This window comes from Terrapene carolina, unplaced genomic scaffold (genome assembly GCF_002925995.2).
Source record: "Terrapene carolina triunguis isolate 2854851 unplaced genomic scaffold, T_m_triunguis-2.0 Scaffold95, whole genome shotgun sequence".
Taxonomy (NCBI): Eukaryota; Metazoa; Chordata; order Testudines; family Emydidae; genus Terrapene; species Terrapene triunguis.
In genome coordinates, this window is record NW_020664446.1 from 13,499,706 (window position 1) to 13,523,608 (window position 23,903).

The 23,903-nt window shown below is 39.8% G+C and overlaps 1 protein-coding gene across 1 annotated transcript in view; it reads left to right on the forward strand.

The window, feature by feature from the left end:
• The window catches only part of ATRNL1 (attractin like 1), a 998,829-nt gene that overhangs the window by 783,772 nt on the left and 191,154 nt on the right, over positions 1-23,903 (forward strand). Inside the window, exon 27 of the mRNA XM_026651053.2 lies at positions 16,325-16,432. Coding sequence (XP_026506838.1) covers positions 16,325-16,432 — 108 coding nt within the window. The remainder of the gene's footprint in view (positions 1-16,324; positions 16,433-23,903) is intronic.

Sequence of the window (23,903 nt, forward strand, 5' to 3'; positions counted from 1 at the left end):
TTTTTTTTTTTTTTGTCTGCTTGGGGCGGCCAAAACCCTGGAGCCGGCCCTGCTGGCAGGGACAGAACAGACTATGGCAGGCTGCAGTGAACAGCAGTCTCTCATTGCTGTGTGGTGTAATATTTAAATAAAAATAATTTGGGTGTGAAACATAAGCTCTGTGTGCCTTAATAGCAACCAAGGAGGGTTGAATTTCAAAAACAAAGGGGACTCAAGTAACCATCTCCCATGGATTTTCCGCGAGAATGGGGTGCCTAACTCCTATTTGTGCCTGTGAAATTCTTTGCCGGTGTATGATTGATCTGTTTTGGAAAGGGCATATTTCCATTGTGAGTGGTGAGGCTAAGCTTCTTGGGTGAGATTCTTTTGAAAATCAGCATAGCTCCACTGAAGTATTTATAATTTGGTTTTAAAATATTTGGTACTTTGAATCTACCCACACAGGAAACACCACTAATGCCATAATTAAGTCTTGTTTAAAAAACTGTTAATACCTATATTAGGCAGAGTTTAACATCTTTAAAAATATATTAATGGTCAATTAAAAAAACACTCTATTTCTAAGAGTGGAGCTGTCACTTCGAAATCTCAGTTATCTAAGATAAGATAAAATAAAACAAATTATAATTGCTCTCATGATAATACTTTTGGATAACATTCAAGATGCTTGATTTCAGAGACGATGGTGTAATAATGTGGATAGGATGAGTTCTGGTTCTATTCATATATGGTTGTTGTTTACTGTATCTACTGCAGTTGAGTTTAAAATAATAAGTTAACACAATTTGTAATTCCTTAGAATATGATTTCAAAAGCCTTTTCTTGTTGTGATGCTTTTGTATATAAAGGAAAAGAAGTTCTGAAGATTAGTTTGGGTAATCTAAGCTACATGAAGTTGTCTTTCACATTCTGAAATAATTAACTTTAACCAATATTTTAATGCATTGATTTATAAATAACTGTCCTTGGGCAAACGTATTAGGCAGTTTTATGTGGCAACATTATTTTTAAATGTGTAATTAGTGATCTTATTTTCTTTGTATACACAATTTTTGTCCCTTCCAGTCCTAGAATCTATGAATCTATGAATAAACATTTTAAAAACTTTCAGTTCTGAACTGAAAATAGTTTTACTGGTTAACTGCAAAATAATCACATTTTGCAGAAAGGATTTGTTTAAATCCACTTGATTAACAAGAAAAGTGCAGTGCTGGGATCAGTTAGACCTTCAGGAAGACTTAAGAACCTCTTGAGGAACCTCTAAACTGATTATTGTCCAAAAAAACCTATGTAAATGCTCAATAGGAATGCATAGTGCACTAAGTGAAAAACATAACCAGATTAGGTCTCATTTAGAACTTCTTATGTTAGAAGCCAGTGCATTGTGGTACAGAATTGAAGTTTCAGCTTATTGATTCTTGCCACACACACAAAATATCTTTCTTTAGCAAATTAATTCTTAAGGGTGGGGGAAATCTACAGAAGAATTGATCAAAGCTTTATTGTAACAAGAGCTTCCAGTCATAAAGTACTGGCACAACAAGCAGGACTCAATGTGTCATTTCTTTTGTAATCAGCTGCTTTTCATACACCCCCTGTTTAAAGCTGACTTGATTGTACTGTGCATCACTTGGCTATTAAAGCCACAGCATTTGTTTCACTCTGCTTTACATACTGAAAGCTAGATTAATATTTCTCTTATTTAAGAAATATTTATTTTATGTTGCTATAGCTAATGTTTGCACAGTGTGAATAGAAGGTTATTTTAGAGGGCAAGGATTGTGTTCCAGAACCTAAGAAGTATTAATAATCCTGAAGTTATGGTAGATTCACATTTTGTTCTTTTAGTAGTAACATAAAGTACATTAAATGTCTGTTCCTTGGATCTAGCCACAAAATGACCTTTTCAGTGCTCATCCTTTTTTCTCATTTTGATTTGTTCAAGGGAAATTACAAGCAACTGCTATTTGGTTTCCAAAAGGGATACACATAAAGCTGACCTTTTGATACTGTTATTTTTTGGGATGTGTAAACTGTACTTTAAGTATGTCTTAGCTGCTGTTTGCTGGACTATGTGTGTAGTTTAAATAACCCTTCATTTCATTAGGGTAAAGCTAGGACTAGAAATACAACTCCCCTCATATTTTCCCATGGCAGACTTTTGCACACGCCCCAGGTAATGATTTGTCTGCAGGCAATTTTAAAAGAAAGTACCATCGAATAAAAGAGGGCCTGAGATTTTAAGTCCTTCTATTCTATGCTGTATATATTCTTACTCTGATATTACAGTGATAAGCATGATGCGTCGTTTATATGGCCCCCATTACTACAGCACCTCACAATTTAATGTATTCATTCTCATCAGATCCCTGTGAGATAGGGTAGTACTATGACTCCCATTTTATAGATTGGGAACTGAGACACAGAGAGACTCAGGGTATGTCTACACTGCAATTGGACACCTGCGGCTGGCCCATGCAAGCTGACTCAGGCTCGCAGAGCTGTGGCTAAATTGCTGGCTAATTGCAGTGTAGACGTTCCGGCTCAGGATGCAGCCTGAGCTCTGGGACCTTCCCACCTTGCAGGGTCCAAAAGCCTGGGCTCCAGCCTGAGCCTGAATGTCTGCACCTCGTTTAAACAGCCCCTTAGCCTGAGCTCCGTGATCCTGAGTCATCTGGCACAGGCCAACCACGTGTAGTGTAGACATATCTTAAAGTATTTGTCCATGGTCACACAGGAAATCTGTTGTAGAGCAGGGACCAGTCCCAGCCTACCTCCTTAACCACTAGACCATCCTGCCTCCTAATATGGCTTTTTTAAGCTACCCCAGTGTGGCTTTTAAAAAATCACTATGTTTCACCTCAAAACAAAAGAGTAAAGATTTATTCCACCTTAAAAACAGCAGCACATTTCAATCATTTAATGTGTATCTGCTGTTTTCTCAGTGAAATCAGTTGCTCTGGAAGTTCATCGAGTCCAGTATGCTATTCTATGAGCAAATGAGAAGCTGCTCAGCTCCCCCGCCAGCTAAGTAGCTAATTTAATTTAAGGACGATTGTAACATCCATAGTTACAGCACCGGAGCCTATAGAGAAGTCAATCTTTGTTCTGTGCAAATTAAAAGTAATTAAACAAATGGTCAATGCTACACTGAAGTATTGGTATGTGTGATTCACTTAGTCTGGGAATAAGAATTTAACATTTTTAAAGAGAATTAAACTATGCTCCTAAATAAAATGCATTTAATCTTCATGATAGGTCAGATCAACTGCGTAGCCATGTAGCCCATGTATTGATTGAATGTAACAATCTGAAAACGAATGTACGGAGAATGACCAGACCTCCTGGCTTACCAAAAATATCATTTTCTAGGGCTGTGCATGTGTCTTTATAAGCCCTCATGCAACGTAATCAGCTGGTTGGTCAGACGAATCCTTTCCTACTGTGCTTTCTTGTAGAGGCTTTGATATCCCTGCCCATGGGAGGATCCATCTCCTTATGAAACTCAGGTGCAGCAGACTCTGATGGAACTTTGTGCGCCCCTACAGACTCCACATAAACAGGATGCAGACATGCAATGGAGTCTAGGCTGTAGCAACCCAGTGGCATGTAATTCAGTCAGGAGGTGGTAGGTGACACGTAAGGTCCCATCACAGAAATGGTGGGGGCCTCACTGCCCTAAATTAGGAAGGAGAGGAGGCCAGGTTGTAACTGAAGAGGATTAGAAGATTGGTCATGAGTGAACAGAAATGACGGAAAGTGTAGAAGGGAGATATGGCATTATTCCCCACCTGTAAGAACTACCGCCAACACCATGTCCCCTCCAGCTGCCATACCTTCCTACACCTTCTAGAACAAGTAGCTGATGATGCCCTGCCTCCTAACTGCACAGAGTAAAACTCTCCTATAGCCAGATGCTCCACATATCAAAACTCCTCCTACCTGGCCTCCCATGGTGAATGCCCCCTACCTAATTCTCCTCATCTGAGCCATTTCTCTCTCTCGCATGCATGCACGTAAGCCCAGAGAAGTGTCTTCTCATTTGAGCCCCACACTCATCTGCTATAACCTTGCACACTCTAGAAAAGACACACTCATCCCAATTAACCGGCCAAAAGCTTCACAGACTACTCATCAGCATCAAGTTCCTCAAATCCATTGCCCTAGCTACCAAACACTTCTCTTCCCCCTAGACCAAGTACCCTCTCCAAGATGCAAAACAGTTCTATAATATGTGGCATGTGTTGTCTATGTGTCTGTCAGCTAGATTCTTCTACAGCACCTGTCGACATAATATTTGAGTGTATGCAGTTAGTCTACATGTTTCCAAAACTTCCTTGAACCCCAAGACAAGCCCTCCACCCTAAAAACCCACTCTCCATTGTCAGAAGCTTCCTGCACATAATTTCCAACTCTGATTGTAGTATTAAGAGTAGTGTCAGAGTTTTCAGTTTCAAAATCTTGTGACCCTTGAAGAATGCCAGTTAATGTGCAACCAAGATAATTTACACCTGTCTCGGTTCAAAAAATGTGTTGTACCTTATCAAAGTCTTCTGAATAAATAGTTTTCCATAACATTTGTACAGAAAAATAGTGGAAAGAAAAGTGCTGGTCATCAAATGGAATTTCTGTCCCATGTGAAATTCCAACATTTAAAAAAAATATTTTGAATATGAACAAAAAGTGAAAATTTTGAAATTTCCTACAAAATGAAAATTCAGAAAAATTTCAATTTGGGACTATCAAAACATTTTGATAATGTAGAAAGATTATAATACCAGCTAATATAAAATATAGTGTCATTAAAATTCTTTTTATATAATATAAAAGTCAAAATGAAAACATTTTTACCAGGATGTTTCAGCATTATCAAAACAAAACATTTTAGTATATTGAAATAAAAAATGAAAATCTAAAATGAATCATTTTCACTTTTTTTCTTTTAACCTTTGTTGCACAGGAACCTATTGCAACATTTAGATTTCATAAAATTGTATGTTCTGATGGAAAGCTGTTCTGTCAGAGTTTTTTCGACCAGCTCTAAAAATAAACTTTATACTTTGCTAAATATCTTGCCATTTACAGTTATTATAGGTTAAGAAACAGACACTATATCAAAGAAATTTGTGAAACCTTTATACCAAATCTCAAGCTGTAGGAAAATAAACATGGGCTATAGTAACATAGTTACATAGTAACAAAGGGATGGCAGATGGAATTTATATTTTATTGAATCATACCTTGATTGTGCTAGAAATGGTTGTTTTTGGAAACTGTTCTGAAATTACATAGTGTTTGAAGTAATAAGAACTTTGTGACCTGTTTTTTACACTATATAAACATCTTAATGTTCTTCATTAGTGAGAATGTTTAATTATACAGTTACCAAGGAACACTATGATAGTAGAATATGAGTTAATTACCATTCATTGGAGTCACTGTGTCGTTTCCGCAAAATAATACAAATAAGTAATTAACTCATCTTGTCACTGGATTTGGGACTTACTGAGATTTAAAGTGATTGTAAAAGTTCAAATCGACTGTGTTGGTAGTTAGACAAACTGCTCAATGCAAATAGCAATCCACAGTTATTTTGTCAATGAAACAGTAATTCTTTGATTCTTCCGTTGTTTAAAGTGAGTATTTTAGAGCATGATGATTTCTGAATATGATTTTTAACTAGTGAAAAAGGACATTATAAAATCTCCTAGCACTCCATAGGAGTATGATACAACAGATTTTCTTTCTTAAAGTAAATGTCCATGATTACTGAAGAAGGTTAGAGTTTGTTTTATTAATTGGAAAATCCTGTTCTGTCTCCTTGGGGCATAGGGGGCCGTCTGGAAGCAAAACCAGTGCAGTTCTACTTCCCAGTGTGTTTTCACCTGAGCAAGGACATCAATATTGAGCCATATCTCTTCCCCATGGTGAGAGGTGTGTTTCTCATCTCTCTTGGCTGCTGGGAGGGAAGTAAGAGTGTTTCTCCACTTTTCTCCTTTCCATTGTTTGGAGGAAATTCTTGGAGGGCTTCCTGCATTTCTTGTCAGTTGATTTCTTTAAGAGAAGTTCCTTTCAGATATGTGGACTGTATGAGAGCCACATGTGACTCTAGAGCCACACCTGAGCATCAGTGTGTTAGAATCTTCTCACCTTGCTCTACTTTTTCCCTGGACCTGGCTATCATTCTCAGTACAATAATCTCATTCACAAGACATTCTCTTTAATTGGGATTTTCTTTTATAAAGCATCTAGGTACATGAATAGTTGTACATGACAGGAATTAGTGACCTTTACTATGCACAAAATGATTTTAAACTGTGAAAGATCTCCCTCCCTACTACCACTGACCCTCTGCGCTTTCTCCTTTTGCACCTCACTGGGAGCTTTAAACACTGAGTTGGAAATCTTTTTGATTAGAGCATTTGTAACCCACATACTTTATACTGCAGCATTAGGCTTTGTTTGTTCAGGAGAGGGGAGGAGAAGCAGTGGACAGGAGACATCAGACATGGATCTTAGTGAGCTATCCTGTCTCTGCACACATGCAGAGTGCAGGGCAGGGTAACTCAGTCAGGAAGACCCAGGAACTTCCAGAACAGGGTATGATAGTTACTAGACAGGCTCAATAGCCATTTTGAGGCTGTATAGGAAGTTTTCATTGTGAGCAAATCATCTGGCAGGTCATACCCCTAGTTACCCTCTGAAAGCTGTGCCAATCAGAGAGCGGGGGTTAGGGGAAAGTTATAAATAGAGAAGTTAAAAAGAGCCCTGTGAACTCAGCAGCTGGACCAAGAAATGTGTGTGCAGTGAGGGCTGGGTACAGGTGAACGCTATTCCAGCTTTATTTACTAGGGAAGCCCTCCATTAGGATAATATTTTGTCCAATGCCGTGTGTTTTATAGCCCTAGAAGAAGAGCTGGGGGAAAGCATTTGTTACCCCTAGAAACTACAGAGCCTATGGAATCTGCATTTATCTACCTGCTCTAAACTGGGATTCTGTCTCTGATAAAAAGAGAGAACGAGGCAGCACCTAGTGGGGTGAGGATTTATGAATTCTTTTCTGATTTAGCTGGGCTTATGGGGAGAAGATGGTGCCATACAGTGAGAGCCCTATGGAGGTCCAGGAAATTGATATTTTATATGCTGATCCCAGTCCTTGTACCACGTTGGATACAAGCTGCAGATTTCTGTTTCACGAGCAACTGAGAGGACCAGTCAGCTCTTAACCAAGGACTGGAATATTGCTAGCTGTGGAGACACTCTTTTGTCATAGAATCATAGACAACTAGGGTTGGAAGACACCTCAGGAGGTCATCTAGTCCAACCCCCGGCTCAAAGCAGGACCAACCCCAACTAAATCATCCCAGCCAGGGCTTTGTCAAGCCGGGCCTTAAAAACCTCTAAGGATAGAGATTCCATCACCTACTAAGGTAACCCATTCCAGTGCTTCACCACCCTCCTAGTGAAATAACTTTTCCTAATATCCAACCTAAACCTCCCGCACTGCAACTTGAGACCATTGCTCCTTGTTCTGTCATCTGCCACCACTGAGAACAGCCTAGCTCCATCCTCTTTGGAACCCCCCCTTGAGGTAGTTGAAGGTTGATATCAAATCCCCCCTCACTCTTCTTTTCTGAAGAGTAAATAAGCGCAGTTCTCTCAGCCTCTCCTCATAAGTCATGTGCCCCAGCCCCCTAATCATTTTCATTGCCCTCTGCTGGACTCTCTCTAATTTGTCCACATCCTTTCTGTAGTGGGGGGGGGGCGGCTAAAACTGGTCACAGTACTCCAGATGTAGCCTCACCAGTGCCTAATAGAGGGGAATAATCACTTTCATCGATCTGCTGGTAGTGCTCCTACTAATGTAGCCCAATATGCCATTAGCCTTCTTGGCAACAAGGGCACACTGTTGACTCATATCCAGCTTCTCGTCCACTGTAATCCCCAGGTCCTTTTCTGCAGAACTGCCACTTAGCCAGTTGGTCCCCAGCCTGTAGCGGTGCATGGGATTCTTCTGTCCTAAGTGCAGGACTCTGCACTTGTCCTTGTTGAACCTCATCAGATTTCTTTTGGCCCAATCCTCCAATATGTCTAGGTCACTCTGGACCCTATCCCTACCCTCCAGCATATCTACCTCTCCCCCCAGTTTAGTGTCATTCGCGATTTTGCTGAGGGTGCAATCCATCCCATCATCCAGATCATTAATGAAGATGTTGAACAAAACCAATTCCTGGGGTACTTCGCTTGATACCAGCTGCCAACTAGACATTTAGCCATTGATCACTACCCACTGATCCAGACGGTCTAGCCAGCTTTCTTTCCACCTTATAGTCCATTCTCCAATCCATACTTCTTTAACTTGCTAGCAAGAATACTGTGGGAGACCGTATCAAAAGCTTTGCTAAAGTGAAAGTATATCACGTCCACCACTTTCCCCATATCCACAGAGCCAGTTACCTCATCACAGAAGGCAATCACGTTCTCTCCCTGCCCCACTGCCCCCAGACGGTTTGCTGATGGGGTTCTGAAGTGTCTGAAAGGACTGAAGCTCTGAAGAGTCCTGGTGATACATACTACATGCCATGGTCACACTGTCAAGACTTGAGATATCATCTTTGAGAGAAGATCAGAGGGGAATGTGTTTTCATGTGTGTGGCTAATGTATAGAAAATGTTATGTTGAAACCTTATATTTGAATGTTTGTAACAGAAACAAAAGAGGGAAGTCTACATGAGTAACAGTAGTAGATTTACTGTCTAATAACTTTTGTTTAAAAGTTACTCATAGTATTCCAAATAACATTTACAATGTTTAACACTATTTACAATGTATTGAGTGTGTATTAAATATTTGTGGTACTAAGAAAGCGTACAGTATCCTTTCTCTGAAATTTATTGGGAACTATTTACATCCATTTATCAGAGTTTTATACATGATAGCCTCGAGCTTTTAACTCTGTGTAATGCTTCTTTTAGAAGTCCTGAAAAGATAAAACTCTGGCCTGTGGTTCAGCAAAGAGTTAGGCCTTGTCTACACGACAGGGAAAATTCAATCTAAGCTACACAATTTGAGTTACGTGAAAAGCGTAACTCAAATCGACATAGCTGAGACCTACTTCCCGTGGGGTCCACACTACGTGATGTAGACGGGAGATGCTCTCCTGTCGACTCCCCTTACTCGATCCGGAGGAGTACAGGAGTCAACAGAGTGTGTGTCCCCCTCAAATGCGTTGAGTTTAACAGCTGAGCACACACACCCCTTCAAAGAAAAATGTGTAATGGGGAAGCAGGGGACAGGGCCAGCTCCAGGCACCAGGCACCCAAGCTGGTGCTTGGGGCGGCACCTGGAGGGGGTGGCGCGGCGCTCCAGCCGCCGGGGAGAGCGGGGCCACAGCCGGGCTCGCCGCCCTCCCCCCGGCGCTCTGGCCGCCCTCCCCCCGGCTGCCGGGGGGAGAGCGGCGAGCCCCTGCTGGGGCTCGCCGCCCTGCGCTCTGGCCGCCGGGGGGAGAGCCGAGCCCCAGCCGGGGCTCACCGCCCTCTCGTCGCCCTGCCCCCGGCGCTCTGGCCGCCGGGGTGGGGGGGAGAGCCGAGCCCCCGCCGGGGCTCGCCACCCTCGCCCCGGGGCTCCGGCCGCCCTCCCCCCCGGCGCCCTCCCGTGGGGAGGGCGGGGGCGGCCGGAGGCTTTTTTGCCTGGGGCGGCAAAAAAGCCAGAGCCGGCCCTGGCAGGGGATACTCATGCAATATTCTGTACAAATCAGTTACACTCCCCTTTTCTGGCACCTCAGCTTAAGGGCTTGTCTTCCTTACTATCTGAACTGCTCAGTTTTTGTACCGCTATTACTATTTTGGTTAGGTGTTTGATATTTACCAAAATAGTAATACTGGTACAACCCCTAGTGTTGACATAGTTATACTGGTCTAAAGTGTAGACCTGGCTTGATGTGAATAATTGGACCTAAGGTGGGGCTTAATTTCTTGGGAGACAAAATTAAGGGGGTAAATAGATCAGGGGGCTGAAAACAGAATGTCTGTTCTATTTAAGATAGGTAAATAGGTCCGTAAGCTAAGAGACAGAATGTCTGTAATAGCTAAGATAAGAAGGAATACACAGGGAACTATCTACAATGGACAAGATAACAATTGATAAGTCAGAAATGTAAAGACAAGGTAAACGGTTAGTAATGCTGTTACCTAAGGTTTATAAAAACCAAAGTAGTGGTAACTTAACTGATTTTTTTTTTTTTTTGGCAGTGTCAGGAATATATTAATGGGGACACTGCTTTTTTTATTTGATAAATGGTGGGCACAAGCAAGAGTGCTTTTACCTAAAACAACTTTTTATTAGGTTTTAAGCACACACACATGTATGCTGTCGCAGTAGATTCAGAATATTCCAAAACATTTATATTTACCTAACGTCTGAGATGGTTTCAAGGAATCAGCAGCCAGCCTTCCAGGGGCCCTCCTTCCATCCAGCTGCTGGGGATGTTTTGGTGCCAGATCCTTGCCCGGAGAAAAGCTTCCTCGGGCTGTTCCAAAGCACACTTTTAACTAAACTTTTTATAGATTTTTTTTTTAAACAAAGTACATAACTTATAGTAGCCCCTAATAGGCTAACAATTGCCCTAGCAATAGCCAATAACAATTTATTTATTTTTTTTATTAGCAAAGCAGCTTCAGCAAAAAAACTTACAAATACAAACAACCAGAATTAAGGTCAGTTTTTTACATTTCCCCCTCTTTTCATGAATCTGCCCTTTCACGTTATTTATTTTAGTCAGTAAAATCGCAGCTTGCAGCTGTTTTTGTTCTGTCTGCCTAAGCAAGGCCAAATTATTTTTATAGGTATCCTCACTTCCAGCTTATGGGGGGGGCTAAGAGCACAAGATGGCTGCGAGTTATGTCAAATCCAGTTCTCTCACAACAATGCGAGGTCTGAGCATGCTGTACAGGGATTGATTCCTACAAAGTAATCAAGCCCAATGAATAGTAAATGCTATGTGATGTGTATATAAAGGAAGAGGGTTTCTTTGTAACTTGGATGTGTGGTATGCCATGTACCCACCCCCTACACTTGAGCCTGATGAACTTAAGTGTAGTTTGACTGTATGGCAATAAAGAAACCACAGTGATGAGTTCGAAGTTGAGCTGAGTTCTTGGGAACTGAGTGGATAAGGCCTCAGAAGCTACCCAACCATAAAGTTGCCTTCTAGCAATGTGGCTTTTTCTTTTAATATGGGAATAAATTATAATTCTATAAACACTGGCACAATTACATCCACCCTAGGGGATTGTACCATTTAGACTATACCAGTATAGTTAAAATGGTACAATTTTTGTCTGTAAACAAGACCTTAGTTGAAACTCTTATTGACATCAAAGTCAACAAATGTTTTGTTTCCATAAGAATTGATCTATGACTTTAGGATTTGGCCATCTCTTTAGAAGGAGGATTAAAATATCACACACAAAAATCCACCAATCCGCCAATTAGAATACAGTTTTTTGTGACTTCAAAACATTTGAAGTCATTTGAAGGAGTAATGTATATTAACGAACCATCATGTTAATTAAGAGGCAGATTTTGACATATAAGTGAAGGCTTGTGTCCTTGCATGGCCTCACTCATATCCAAACATTTTTTGCAGGCAACCACAGCTAATATGAACTGTTAACCAATGGGCTGAATCTTAGCTGAGGTCATGTCACAAGATTCTGGGACTTCCAAAATCAGTGATAAAAACACAGCACAGGATGGATTAAGAGGAAGCAGATAAAGGGGCAGAATTGGTTTCTGTTGCTTAATAAGAATATTATCCTGTACTTTGATCATGGGTTTGATGCTTTTTTGGTTGACATAATCAGATAAATCTAGAAAATTATATTTAATATTTGAATTTGTTATTTGAGCTCATAATTGAAGACTGAGGGATGAAGTCTATGTTGTTTCTTAGTAAATTCTATTAGTTAATTTGAGTCAATAAGAGTATAGCTGTTTGTTATAATGTTTTCAAATAAACTTAAAATAATGTGTGTAGCAATTTTGGTTGTCTGATCTTTATTTCATAAGACATCTTGAACAACCTGATGGAACAGCTTTTTGAGTCAAACAAATGACACTGGATGACTCTTGCACTAAAATGTGTTCTTGTGGTATGAAAGTAATTTACCATGTTATGATAAATGCATAACTTGCTTCCTTATCTTTCATTTGTCCCAAGGAATTACTGGCAAAAGGAAATCAGTAGTCAAATATCCATGCCAGGATTTTAAAAAAATGATGAGCGTTTTAGGGTGCTTCAGTTTTTGCTTGACTACCTTGAGACATATCAAGGAGGCTGATTGTCAAAGGATGGTTGCTCAGCAGTTCATGAAAATCAGGCCCCTTGCGATATCTTAAAAGTTGAGGCACTTTCTAAAGTTTTGGTCCTTGTTTATAGTTGCATGCATATGTTAAAAAATGTTACATAGCTTCTCCCCCCAACAATATCATGACAATGATGGATTAGGGAACATACTCCACACAGCCTGAGGTGAATAAAAAGAGTCCACGTGGCTTGTACTAACCACATAGCCAGAATGAGGTTGGCATTTTCTTCCCTCCCTCTCCTCCTTCATATCCTTCCTGAAGGCTCATGTCTCTTAGTGTCCTTTTAGGCTCTTCTTCTCACCACCCTGCTGTCCTTTAAACTGACTTATTGTGAAGTGATAATATATTAATATTTTTGTAAAAAGCTGAGTGTACAACAAATCATGTCCCATGATCTTTTAGTGTTGAAATCCCCTTGCTTCCCATATCCCTCTGCCCTTTGGCATTCTTCCCTGTACTCTAGTTAATGCACACTTTAAGCTTTTTGGGGCAGGGACCTATTGTTTGTAACATGCCAGCCATAGTAGAAATGACAAATAATAATAATAAGTTTGCTGACCACTAATCCTGCTCTGAAATGGAAGAATGTTGTTGCTTAGATATCAGCAAATGTTATTTTGTATCTGAGAAGCTTTGTTCCATTTTGTACTTCAAAAAATAATCGTTCTTTGGGTATTAACCTGATCCTGAATAAATAATATATGGTGTATATGTTAACATTTTATTGTAACTTTGCCTAAATAAAAAGGTTTTTTTTAAATAATCCTTTTGGTTATCAAGCAACAGAGGGTCCTGTGGCACCTTTAAGACTAACAGAAGTATTGGGAGCATAAGCTTTCGTGGGTAAGAACCTCACTTCTTCAGATGCAAGTAATGGAAATCTCCAGAGGCAGGTATAAATCAGTATGGAGATAACGAGGTTAGTTCAATCAGGGAGGGTGAGGTGCTCTGCTAGCAGTAGAGGTGTGAACACCAAGGGAGGAGAAACTGCTTCTGTAGTTGGATAGCCATTCACAGTCTTTGTTTAATCCTGATCTGATGGTGTCAAATTTGCAAATGAACTGGAGCTCAGCAGTTTCTCTTTGGAGTCTGGTCCTGAAGTTTTTTTGCTGTAAGATGGCTACCTTAACATCTGCTATTGTGTGGCCAGGGAGGTTGAAGTGTTCTCCTACAGGTTTTTGTATATTGCCATTCCTGATATCTGACTTGTGTCCATTTAACCTCTTGCGTAGTGACTGTCCAGTTTGGCCAATGTACATAGCAGAGGGGCATTGCTGGCACATGATGGCATGTATAACATTGGTGGACGTGCAGGTGAATGAGCCGGTGATGTTGTAGCTGATCTGGTTAGGTCCTATGATGGTGTTGCTGGTGTAGATATGTGGGCAGAGTTGGCATCGAGGTTTGTTGCATGGGTTGGCTCCTGAGTTAGAGTTGTTATGGTGCGGTGCGTGGTTGCTGGTGAGAATATGCTTAAGGTTGGCGGGTTGTCTGTGGGCAAGGACTGGCCTGCCTCCCAAGGTCTGTGAAAGTGAGGGATCATTGTCCAGGATGGTTTGTAGATCACTGATGATGCGTTGGAGAGGTTTAAGCTGAGGACTGTAGGTGATGGCCAGTGGAGTTCTGTTGGTTTCTTTTTGGGGCCTGTCTTCTAGCAGGAGGCTTCTGGGTACACGTCTGGCTCTGTTGATTTGTTTCTTTATTTCCTTGTGTGGGTATCGTAGTTTTGAGAATGCTTGGTGAAGATCTTGTAGGTGTTGGTCTCTGTCTGAGGGGTTGGAGCAGATGCGGTTGTACCTCAGTGCTTGGCTGTAGACGATGGATCGTGTGGTGTGTCAGGGGTGGAAGCTGGAGGCATGAAGGTAGGCATAGCGGTCGGTGGGTTTTCGGTATAGGGTGGTGTTAACGTGGCCATTGGTTATCAAATTACTAATTGAATCCATATGATATCTCTGGATGCAAACTCTTAGAGTAAAGTTAGTTATGATTGTCCTCAGAATTTTCTTTCTCATACCAGGGAAGTTTGAGATGAAAAAGCAACTTGATTAGGTGATTTCTGGCTGCACTGATAAATCAGGCAGTAAAAGGAGTGATATTTGAGGGATTTAGGAATTTGTCGGTTGACTTCCCACAATCAATCAGCTTTTAAACATTTGAGAAGAGACTTATGCTGGTTTTGTTTTGTGTGTGTGTTCTTTTTTTAATGGGGTCAGGTGGTAAGATCAAAGTATATGTTACAATTATACTTTTGTATTTGTTTTTATAAAGACATTAACTTCTTCAAATTATATTATGGGCCTGATCCTAGTTCCAGTGACATTACTAGTAAAGCTGCCAGGGCTGTAGGCCCTGTGTAGTGGTGTTTTATGAGAAAACAGAGAAAGGAGATAGATATGGTGAATTTAGCACCCAATAATTTAATACTTTTACTGGGTAAAATTCTATGGTCTCTGTTATGCTGGAGAGTAGACTAGAAGATCATACTGGTCCTTTCTGGCTGTAAAATCTATGAATACACAATATTGATTAATTGTAATTATTGACTGAGAGCTTTCTGAGTTCATTTTTAAATGAATTACTTGTCTGTTATTAATAATCTAAATATTCAAAATATGCGTTTGTTCAGTCTGAATATACAGTGTGTAGTTTCGCCCACAGACCTATCAATTATTCAACGGGCATGACAAATAAGGGGCCCAATTCTGCAAATGTTTCCTACCAGGTGCAGTGCACATTGACAGGATCAGAACTTAGGATCATAGTGGCTATCAGTTAGGTGACAATCACATTATTTTCATTGTAATGTCAACAATGGTATTTTATATTTATGAGAAAAAATTAAAATACAAATTGAGAACAAAAATGCATGAGAAATGTTATGAATGTACTTTGTAGCATTGTAACAGGCATTAAATCAAGAGCATTAAATAATAAGCTGCCTTCAGGTATTTGCTTGTATACCCTTTATTATCTCAAAGGGAATTTAATGAACAGTATGTCACAGTGCTGACAGCATTTACATTCAAAGGCCAGTGTCTAATATTTTAGGCTATGCAAGGAAATAGTAGAGGAAAAAATCCCAAGAAAATGGAACCTAGATCTTTTCTCATAAAGCATTTTTGCGAGCATTTTGCTTTTTCTAGATGCTGTCACATCCTCTTCATTTGAGGGAGGACCCAACTTTAATTGCACAACTTTAAATATTTAATAGAGCTTTTATTAGTTGCACAGAACCAGAGAAGTAAAAGTTGTAATATCTTGTTCTGGTCATCATTTTTATTCACCATGGTTTAATGAGTATTATAATTACAGGTTGAGGAAGAAATATAAATTAGCTTTGTGGTATTGGTTGAGACTTATGTGCTCACTGGCATGTGCACAAGGGACTATATGAGCATAACTGAGTTTTTCAGCACATTGGCACAAGCTCCCCAATACCAACACGGTATTCTTCATGTTTAAATAATTGGAGAAGAGCTGCTATATATAATTGTAAGCACTGACACTAATAACTCTGTCTGGCTTCAGTACAAAAAAGCATGGGGAATTTGAAGGCTGAATGGACTTGTTCTTGGCAGGTGTTCATTCTCTGATTTATCAATGAAGTTAGACTTCAAATAACTATCTTTTTCTACCATTTCACATATTTGCTTCCAGCTTGGAGAAACACCTACATTATTTGGAGTGGCCAGGAACACGGGCAGTTATTTGGAGTACATTTCAGTTGACTTGAGGGGGAAAGTCCATTTGTAGACAACAAATGCCCTCTCGTTTCAGCCCTCAAATAAATATTGTGTGGTGATAATGTAATAATTTCTATCTTTAGCATTCTAGACGTGGCTACATGCATGCTACCTATATTGTTACATTGTAATTGGATGTAAAGTAAAACAGATGAATACTTTTACATTACTTTTTAAAATGCTTTGTTAAAACATCGTTTTTCCCCCATCAGCAACTTATGCGGGAGCGACAGCAGATGGCCAGCCGTCCCTTTGCTTCTGTCGATGTAGCACTGGAAGTAGGAGCTGAGCAAACAGACTTTCTACGAGGGCCATTAGAGGTAGGAACAGTGGTGCTGACAAGGGACCATTGTGATTTGCATATTTATATTGCTCGTCTCATCTGCATCTGCTTCTGAAACCAAGCAGAGTCTGATTACCCAGAGCTGACAAGTCTCAGCTACATATGTTATGCCATTTTCAAGGAGCATAGTTTTAATAGTGTGACATGAGTTGTAACAAAAGCCACTGGAGAATCTATTAGCCTAGGCTAGAGTGACAATCAGTTCACCTAGCAGCCCTTTCTTGATGGATGAGTGTCGAAGGAATTTAAGATACAGGTATTAACGAGGAAACAAACCTTATGTTTAGTCCTTAGAGTACACAGTGCCCTCTAGTTAACAGTTCACATCTATCTTAATTAACAGAGATTACTGTAAAAAACAACCCCCCCAAAACGCTGAGAGTTGAATTTCAATATTGTTGTTTTATTTGTGAGGTTTAAAGGACACAATATATAGCACATGTTTTCATTTGTGGTTAATGGCTATATTATTACATCCCTTTATTGTAAACGCTATACACTGAAAGAGAAATCATAATATGCCAGGCAATGCAATATTGGAATAGTGCAATAATGCATGAAATGGATTCTGGAAATTTCACCTGAAAATGGAGAGAGAATAACATAAGGATAATAATGAATATCTAATCAAGGCTGCCTTTTTGGTAGATTATATTTACTGTATTTCTTTACGTTTATTTACAATATTATGTTCGCGGTTATTACTTTATCTTATTTATGGTGAAACTTGGGAGTGAGGTGGGATAACTGAAATTTTTCCAGAATTGTTGGCAGTTCCTCTTAAATTCAAAGCTTCTCTTGCTTTTCTAAATAGCTTCTTTCAATGGAAGATTAAAAACAGTTTGTCAGACCTCTAAGGTTCTTGGAGGAGTGGACAATGTGAAAAGCAGAATCATGGTATTTAAAAAAAGCTTCTATTGAGCCCTTATCAAATTGAGGTGCTCTCTCCTGCTACTAGATAGGAGGCAATAGTAATTGTTCTTGCTAACATAATTTGGGTACTTTGAATATGTAATGCATAAAAATTCACTATCCTTGCCAAGAAGCTTTGCTGTTTTGTGACCAAACATTGCAGCACTTAGTGCCCCCACCTGCAGGAGCCTTACACTTTTCTCTTATCTTGAAACGGAAGAAGCTTCCAGTTACTGAGACTTGAGACTCAAGATCCCAGTGCTGCAGTTTCAAGTTAATTGGCATTTTGAAGTTTGTGTAATTCTGTTTGAGAACATTTTAGCTCCGTTCTTTTTTGGGGTGGGGAAAGAATGGGTGGAAGGTGGGGATTCCTAACTTTGATTGTTTTCATACTGCTGATTTAATTAAAACTTTAGAAGTAAACATCTAACATTAATTGCTATGTTTTCTTCTATGACATCTTTTATTTAACAAGTAATGGAGGTGGAAACCGAAATCCTTCAGTTATGTTTTTACAGTTTTTTCAGTTTTTTTCTCCTACTCTAAGCATGTTCTGGTAATTAATTTAGTACTCACTGTGAGTTGTATTTTGTCTGATATATATACACACACACACACACACACACACACACACATATATACAGAATAGAGACTATTCGAAGTTTTCCTAGCATTACAGTACACTGTAGTCTGTACTAAAACAATGTGTTACTGAAGATTAAATGAAAATGATGCAATTTATTGATTGGCCCATGCAGTCTACTGTGTAAGAGAGAGATAAATTAAAATTACATTACAGGTCTATCTTGAACTTACAAAAGCAAGGTAATAAAAGTGACAGCTGCCACTCTGTTCTTGATTCTCAGCTTTCTATTAGGTTATAAGTGGATTTAGATAAGTATGTGGATAGCTGCACTGCAATACTTAAACACAAAAGGGCACAATAAAAATAGATCAGCAGCCATAGTTCCGTTTTTGTTGGATTAAGTTAAATTCCCAACATTATTTTCATATTGCTATGCTATTGATGCACATTGTGTTCCTTTAACTTTATATATATAAAATAAAAATGAAAAAATATACAGTAACTTCCCCCCAAAAATGTTGTAATGGCACTTACATTGACATACTAAGAGCTCCCATTATAATGTCGATAACTGTGAGATGCTTTCATTGCAACCCCTGCCCCAACCTTCCATTGACATTGTATCTGATTCATGGGTGCTTTGGACCAGATATAAAGTCAATGACACAGTGGCTATTCTTTTATTGACACTGAAATAACTCTAGCACTTCCAATGACATTGTATTGATCCGTTGGTCCTTTGGGCACAATATAATGTCAGTGGAACCATTACATACAGTACTGCAGGTCTCCCACTCAAATTGCACAGTAAGAATACTGCTCATTAATATTGTCTAGCTTACATGATGTTGTGAATTTACATGAGAACTGTGCATTAATATTGATGATCCAGTACAGTGTCAATACATCCGCATGTATATACAGTACTTCCAGTGTGATATACAGTGACATTTCATTGGATCCTATCTTATTGTGCAAATTGCATTTAAAAATATGGCAAGCAACTGCTCCACTGTAAGGTTTTATTTTGCAAAATTGTCATTTTTATCTAGAATTGGCAAAAATATGTCTTATAATTTGAGACTTTTGGTACTGTTTGGCCATTCTCAGTATTTAAAATAAATAACTGGTTCAAATAGCAAAAATAGAATTCCATGGACTTCGATCATCCTTGTGCCTTTTTTACAACCACCTGCATTTGCAATAGCTGAGTAGAAAGTACTGAAAAACCAAGTTTGATGGACATCCTTAATCCTCATTTTTCTGCTGTTTTTGATTCTATCATTATCTTCTCCTCAGCATCATCAGTGCACTTTTCTGATACTGGCCATCATCCTCTATGTCCGTTTACTCAGCATCTTCTTCCTTCTGTCTCTCACAGCTGATGGGGGTTTTCCAGGGCCTTGTCATTGGCCACTGCTCTGTCCAATTTACACCCTATCTCTAGGTTGTTTCATCCATTCATGTACCTTCAACTGCTGATGATGCAGAAATCTACCTCTACAACACTGATATATTGCCTTTCATCCAATCTGTCATCTTGGCCTGTCTTTCTGGCATTTCCTCTTGGATGTCTCATCATCCCCTTAAACTTAACATAGCCAAAACCAAACTACTTATCTTCCCTCCCATTCCCCTTAACTGTCAATGTTAACAGCAATATCATTCTTCCCATCACTCAAGTCCACAATCTGAGGGTTATTTTTGACTCCTATAACTTCTTTACTCGACACATCCAGGCCATTTCCAAATCCTGTTGCTTCTTGCTCCTCACTTGATCCAAGATCCATCCTTTTACTTCCATCACAATCGCTAAACCATTTAGGGACTCTTTAGATTCTGAGCTCATTCGCCAGGCCTCTGCTCCTTCCATGTACAAGTCCATTTCGAGAGCCCACTTCCACCATGCTGCTTACAGTGATTCTAGTTGACATGTACATTATTTAAATATATATATATATATATATATATATTTCCCATTCCCCCTAAGCTCTGTCCTTAGATTGTGAGCTTCATGTCTGCCTGGAGGCACTTAGCACACAGTGAGCACTATTATAAACAAACCGTATACACCTCTACTCCCATATAACGTGACCTGATATAACACGAATTTGGATATAACGAGGTAAAGCAGTGCGCCGGGGCGGGGGGGGGGAGCAGGGCTGCGCACTCCGGTGGATCAAAACAAGTTCGATATAATGCAGTTTCACCTATAATACGGTAAGATATTTTGGCTCCCGAGGACAGCGTTATATCGAGGTAGAGGTGTACAATAATAATTAATTAGTCCCTAAACTGCCATACCACTGTAGGCCAAAGGAAAAAGTATCATTGCCTGAGTAAGAGCTGAGTAAGGATTTGGCCCCATTATAATAAAAATATACATCTGGTTTCTGCACTTCATAAACTGGACATAGTTTTTGCCAAATCAATGCTCCTTATTTAATATTATTGTATATAAATGTGTGGTAGTCTTCTTAGTCACATCCAATAGACTTGTTGAATTTCCAGTAGCCACTTAAGCCCAGATCCACAAATGTACTAAGGGCCTAAGTCTCAGGTTTAGGCACATAAGTCACAGTTTTGGCTCCACTGCAATCCACCAAACTCACACCAAACCCTGAAGGAACCTAACTTCACTCAGCACCGAAGTTTTCAAAGTAAAAGTTCCCTAGGCACCTAAGTTTCAGCCTTTTAGCATGTGCACTGCTGCCTCCCTTTAGGCATCTGGATGCCTCCTATCTCTTGCCTAAGCCCCAGAGTGATTCACAAATTCGGGGGAAACATTCAGCCGCCTAAGTCACATATAGGGCCCGATCTGGCAGGCATGCTCAGAGGTTGCCTACTGGATTGGGTCCCATTCAAAATCCATCCAAAGCAGGCGGTGATGGTGCCTCCAATGACTGTTCGACTTTGGATAAATAATTAAACAGTTGTTAGAACAGAGAGAGAGAATGACTGTGTAGTACAGTGATTAGGGCACTGCCTGGGAGGCTCTGAGTCCAGACCTCATGCTCCAATCGCTCTTTCATTATTTATCCACATTGGAACAGCTTCAACGGGGGAGATCAAGGGAGCCCCACATCAGAATATGCCATAGCTCAGTGGTTAGAGCACTCTCCTGAGAAGTGGGAGACACCTGTTCAAATGTTTTCTCCCCCTCTGGCAGAGAGGGGGAGGAATTGAACCTGGGTCTCCCACATCACAGGCAAGTGCTCTAACTACTGGGACCGCGGCTTCTGCTTCATAGAGTGAGGCAGATGCCTAACTCATTCCCACAAGAAGCAGCGTAGGCACCTAAGCCATCTGACTCCAGGTGGCCGGGTTCCATACATGGGTTGCTAAGCAGAGCTAGGCATATTCCTGCAGCCTGGACCTAGGTACCTATCTCCATGAGAGGGGTGGGCTTAGCACACACTCTTCCGGCTGGCATCTCCCACTAGCTAGCTTAGGCAGCTTCCCTTCTAGAGTGCTGGCTTTCATGGGTCGCATTCCTAGGTGCCTGTCTCCCCACATTCATTATATAGGGAGCCTAGGTGCCTAACTCGGCTTTGTGTATCACAGGAACAATACTCATTTTTTCTAGGCCCTGTTGTGCTCAGCGTTGCAATGCCGAAGTCCCTTTGTAGATCTCACCCTTAGTAACTAACTGAACCCCTTGTAGGCACTTCAGATTTCCATGTACACATTTAATTACTTCTGTCAAGTTAAGGGGGGCTCAAGAATTATAGAATCAAAAGAACATCTAGTCTTATTTCCTTTATTCAGCAGTTAGAAGCATTTACAGTACATTGAATGGTTTTTAATTTCAAGGAGTCATTGTAGGTCTAAGGCAAAGATCAAAATGTTGTTTCCCATTTAGTTCAATGGGAAAGTTAGAATCCTTGCCTCCAGCCCAGTGACTGTCATTTTGCCATAAATGGTTATTAAGAAATAAGGGTGATTTGCTAAGGTACAATAAGATCCGGTAGTTGGGCTTTGTGATTTTTGATAATTGAAGTTTATTCTAATAGGCTATTTATTGTTTTCCCCTGCCAATAAAGTGTCAGGTTTTTTTTAACTTGCTTTGCAAACAAATCCAGTTAAACTGGGTTTACTTTCTTGTTTAATTTAAATAATTTAATGAGCAATTTTAAAAAGCACAACCTAAGCATACTTGATTATTTTGTACAAAATTAAGCTGGTAGTATGCTTTATCAGCATTACACTTTATTGTGATGAAGCAGCTGGTGTTTCCAAAACTCTCCTCTCAGAGTTTGAATCCTGTTTCTGTAATCAGTCCACTTTCATTCCTGGGGGAAGAGTATTTCTTCTTGTCTCCCTGCACTTTTGATTGCCCCATTGAACATCATGGTCCTCGTTGTCTTCTGTGCTTACACAACATTACACTGCTTTGGCAGTGTAGAGTGGCTGTAAGTAAATATTGTTTACTCCCATTTTAAGGCCCCTTTGCCCTGCTAGATTTGGGTAAAATGGCCTTAATGTAATTGAGAATCAGGCCCTTTGCTTTTCTTCTTCTAGGAAGATTCATAGCTAGTCTCTACCTTGGACAATTTATATGTAAATGACTTCTAATTCTCCTTTCTGTGCACTTTCTTTCTGAATTTTCCATTTCCCCTCATTTTTTTTCTCTCTTGATAGTCCTGGCGACACCATATTTTTCTACTATTGAATATTTCAAATTCCCTCTTTATCCACTGGCACTACTTCTACTATCATTTGCCTCGTCTCATACCCACACTTTTCTTGCAAGGTCAGAAACTGTGGAGTCATCTTTGTCCTTGAACTATGTTTTTTCCTCTGACACCACCTTTGACTGTAAATCAGCTTAATGTCCTCTCTGGACCATGATGTAAGTAGTCCTAACCCTGATCTTTTTTCCTTCTAAAATCCTTATTCATGCCTTAATTATTCCTTGTCTTGACTATTGTACTACCATATTTTGTAGTCTTTCTAAATCCATGCACTCTAAACTTCTGGGGTCCAGAATAATGTGGTCAGATGACACTCCTGCCACTAGAAAAAGGAAACTATATCAGCTTATTCTCTGTCACTTTCTCTGGCTTTCTACCATATCCAAATCCAATTCAAAATTGCCTTTCTGCTTTAAAGCACTTACACTGATTTGTTGTACACTTTGACCTCTAACATGCTGTGCCTACTCCCCTGCCTACTCACTCTGTTCATCCAGACTTCGTTTTCTCTTTCTTTTTCCTGTAACTCTGCATGGCTAGAAGTCGCCCTTTCAATTGTGCTGCCTCATTTATGTGGAAAACTTTTTGTCTCCTAGACTACTGATTCACTTTATTTTAAATCTTGCTTTAAAGCCTTTCTTTTCGCTTTAGCTAATGACTGATACTCTCTGAATAGCCTTTTGTCATATGGTCTATGAAGGATGCTATATGAAAAATAAATATATACGATCATTCTTTTATTATGGTAGAGCACTCACCTAGGAAGAGAACAATTTAATCCCTCTAATAACTCCTCCCTCAGACAGTCTACTTTATATTTTTCTATACAAGAGAAAAAGCATAAAAAGTGTTTGTCTTAAAATTAAATTTAATAGGTTTCACACTGTATTTATTTCCAGGTACCGTGGTCTTGTACAATCATAGAATCATAGAGCCATAGGGTTAGAAGGGACTGCAAGGGTCATTTAGTCTAACCCTTGCCAAGATGCAGGATTTGTTGTGTCTAAAAGTACAGTAATATAACACTGCTAAGACCTAATGACCTTAAATTGGCATAAATGTTTTGCTGCTCTCTTTAGATTTATATCTAGATGTATATGAAAGCGATGAGTCTATTAATCAAAGAACAGAATTAATCTAGATACTATGCATGCTGGTCACAGAGTTATGATGCCTGGTATCCTATGTACCACGTCTGTTAAACACAAAGTGGAAAAGGTGAAGCCTATAGCCTGGAATCAGGCCAACAATATTTC